The sequence below is a fragment of the Pinus tabuliformis genome, chromosome 9, assembly GCF_031772625.1.
Source record: "Pinus tabuliformis cultivar Carrire ecotype Pingquan chromosome 9, CPIR1, whole genome shotgun sequence".
In the NCBI taxonomy this organism is placed as follows: Eukaryota; Viridiplantae; Streptophyta; class Pinopsida; order Pinales; family Pinaceae; genus Pinus; species Pinus tabuliformis.
The window spans coordinates 782,412,840-782,414,876 of NC_142307.1; the positions used below are offsets into that span (position 1 = coordinate 782,412,840).

Sequence of the window (2,037 nt, forward strand, 5' to 3'; positions counted from 1 at the left end):
CAAATCACTAAATTGAAAATTAATATACACTAAACTTCAAGAAATTTAATGGTGTGGTGATAAACCGAACTTCAAGAAATTTAAATTGGAAAGGGAACTCTGGGACATATATTGAAATGGATGGTGAATCAACGTCAACCTAGCAAGACTCGATCTGTTCTAGTTATATTCATAATATTCCGTTACAGAGTCTTGGCTTTTGCTTGAGAATTCTCTCTTGTAAGATGCTGGTGAATAGAAGCTGAACACCATACATGGCAAAAAAAAAATAGCATATGGTTCTGCATATTGTATAAACAGAAATAACAATCACAAACCAGGGAAAATAGTGAAAAATCTTGACACATAGAACATGGTATAACGTACTCACAATTTGTATTTCCGATATTCAAACGGCACTCAAGCTGGTACATACAAAGTATTCCTTACTGATACAAGAATAAAAAAGCTTTGTGATCACACCTATCTAACAGAAATAATAATTACAAACCGAAGAACACATCAGAAGTTTTGGAAACATAGAAAATGGTGTAACGTTCTCTGATTTTGATTTTCAGATTTTCAACGGCATTCAGATGGAACAGGGACTGTCTTAGAGAATGTCAACTAATCTCTTGGTTTTGTTTTTTTTACGCCTGCGAGTAGTCCCTTGACTGCTACCAGTGGATGAATCAATATTATCAGTCGGATATTCGTTCTCGACAAAGAAAAATCCAGCAAACAGCGGTGGTCCAAGCCCATTACTGCCAGCAAAACGTATGGTACTGAAGTTCTGGCGAAAGATGGGCCGGGTTATGAATTGAGATGCATTCTGCTTGAACAGTGTAAAAACCATCATGCAGCTATCCATGGGTCTTGGAGGTTGGTAGTCAAATAGACACCGCCCGGGCAAATCTAACACTGTAACACAAATAATAAACCTATTAGATAGTGTTAATGAAATTTGGTTTTTAGGATGAACTTTATCAGTATGTTTCGGATGTTTACTAGGTGATTTATTAGATATTGATAATTATTGTAAACTTTATTTCCCGTAAACCATGAAATTCAAAATTCAAAATCCCCACCACTAAACCTAATCCTAATAACCTATTCCAATCCAACTGAACAAAAAATCTAAATGAACATAAGCGAGCATTGATTTCAAGGTCAAAGAAATGGAGACAACGGCTCTCATACCTATACGACCATCACGCTCGGTGGCTGTAACATCGGTAACCATCCTGCACAATGTAGCGATTCGGATTAATGCTGTAACTAATCTAAATGGATTCCGGCGCTATGTTGTTAGAAATTTGGTTGAGGATTATACGATACCAGTGCAAATGCTCCGTTATAACCTGGTTATTTTGGATTTATGAAAAACACTTTCTCCATTGAATAAACAACTATGTTGAAATATATGAGAAGATTATAAAGATTAAACCCACTTACCAATACAAATGTGGAGTTCTGAAAGATTTCGTGCGACTCGGGACCATTATCATCGTAGTCAAGAAAGTCAGGTTGGCGCTCCACATCAGCGCAGGATACTTGTTCACCCAGGCTGATTCGCTTTTGGCCGTAGACGAGATAGAATTTCTTGAGAGGATGGAAATCGCTCACAACTTTTCCAATAATTTCTAATGCTTCCAGGCCGAACCTTATTTCATCCGGACTTAGTTCAGCCATTCTTTGCTTAATGCACGATGGTCCCAACTGAAACCAAGAATGAAAGAATGGTAGGCGCTTGCGAAAGCATTCAATAACTTGAATCGACACGGGATAATTGGAATTCAGTCCTGACTAAGAAAACAAACTTCTTATTGGAAAGGTGGCATAACTTCTTATTATTTTATAGTTTAGGTCTCAAGGGTCCGTCGTTGCTAATATTCTAAATAAAAGCAAATAAATAAATACAGTTTTATTAGCAGTACACTTTTTCAACATATGATTGTGAATGGAGAGTTGGATAAATAGGCCGTACAAAGAAAGCTTACCAAAAAATGAATTTATTTTAAATAACATGAAAAAGCGATTGTTATTTATTTATTTATT

At 36.2% G+C, this 2,037-nt stretch overlaps 1 protein-coding gene across 1 annotated transcript; it reads right to left on the reverse strand.

Annotated features, from left to right (window-relative positions):
• Positions 1-592: 592 nt before the first annotated feature.
• Positions 593-1,671, reverse strand: LOC149151054 (CEN-like protein 1). The gene is made up of 4 exons (XM_089443036.1): positions 1,435-1,671; positions 1,318-1,340; positions 1,180-1,223; positions 593-900 (listed from the first exon to the last, which is right to left on the reverse strand). Exons 1-4 carry the CDS (start codon positions 1,669-1,671, stop codon positions 593-595), a joined length of 612 nt encoding a protein of 203 aa, XP_089299162.1.
• Between the last annotated feature and the right edge of the window lie 366 nt (positions 1,672-2,037).

What these genes read in the sequence shown, in the direction of transcription:
- LOC149151054 (XM_089443036.1), bottom strand. Translation starts at nt 1,671, where the DNA reads ATGGCTGAACTAAGTCCGGATGAAATAAGGTTCGGCCTGGAAGCATTA. An exon ending in AGAACTCCACATTTGTATTG is followed by an intron (nt 1,341 to 1,434) that starts GTAAGTGGGTTT and finishes CAAAATAACCAG; the next exon opens with GTTATAACGGAGCATTTGCA. An exon ending in CGAGCGTGATGGTCGTATAG is followed by an intron (nt 901 to 1,179) that starts GTATGAGAGCCG and finishes TTTGTGTTACAG; the next exon opens with TGTTAGATTTGCCCGGGCGG.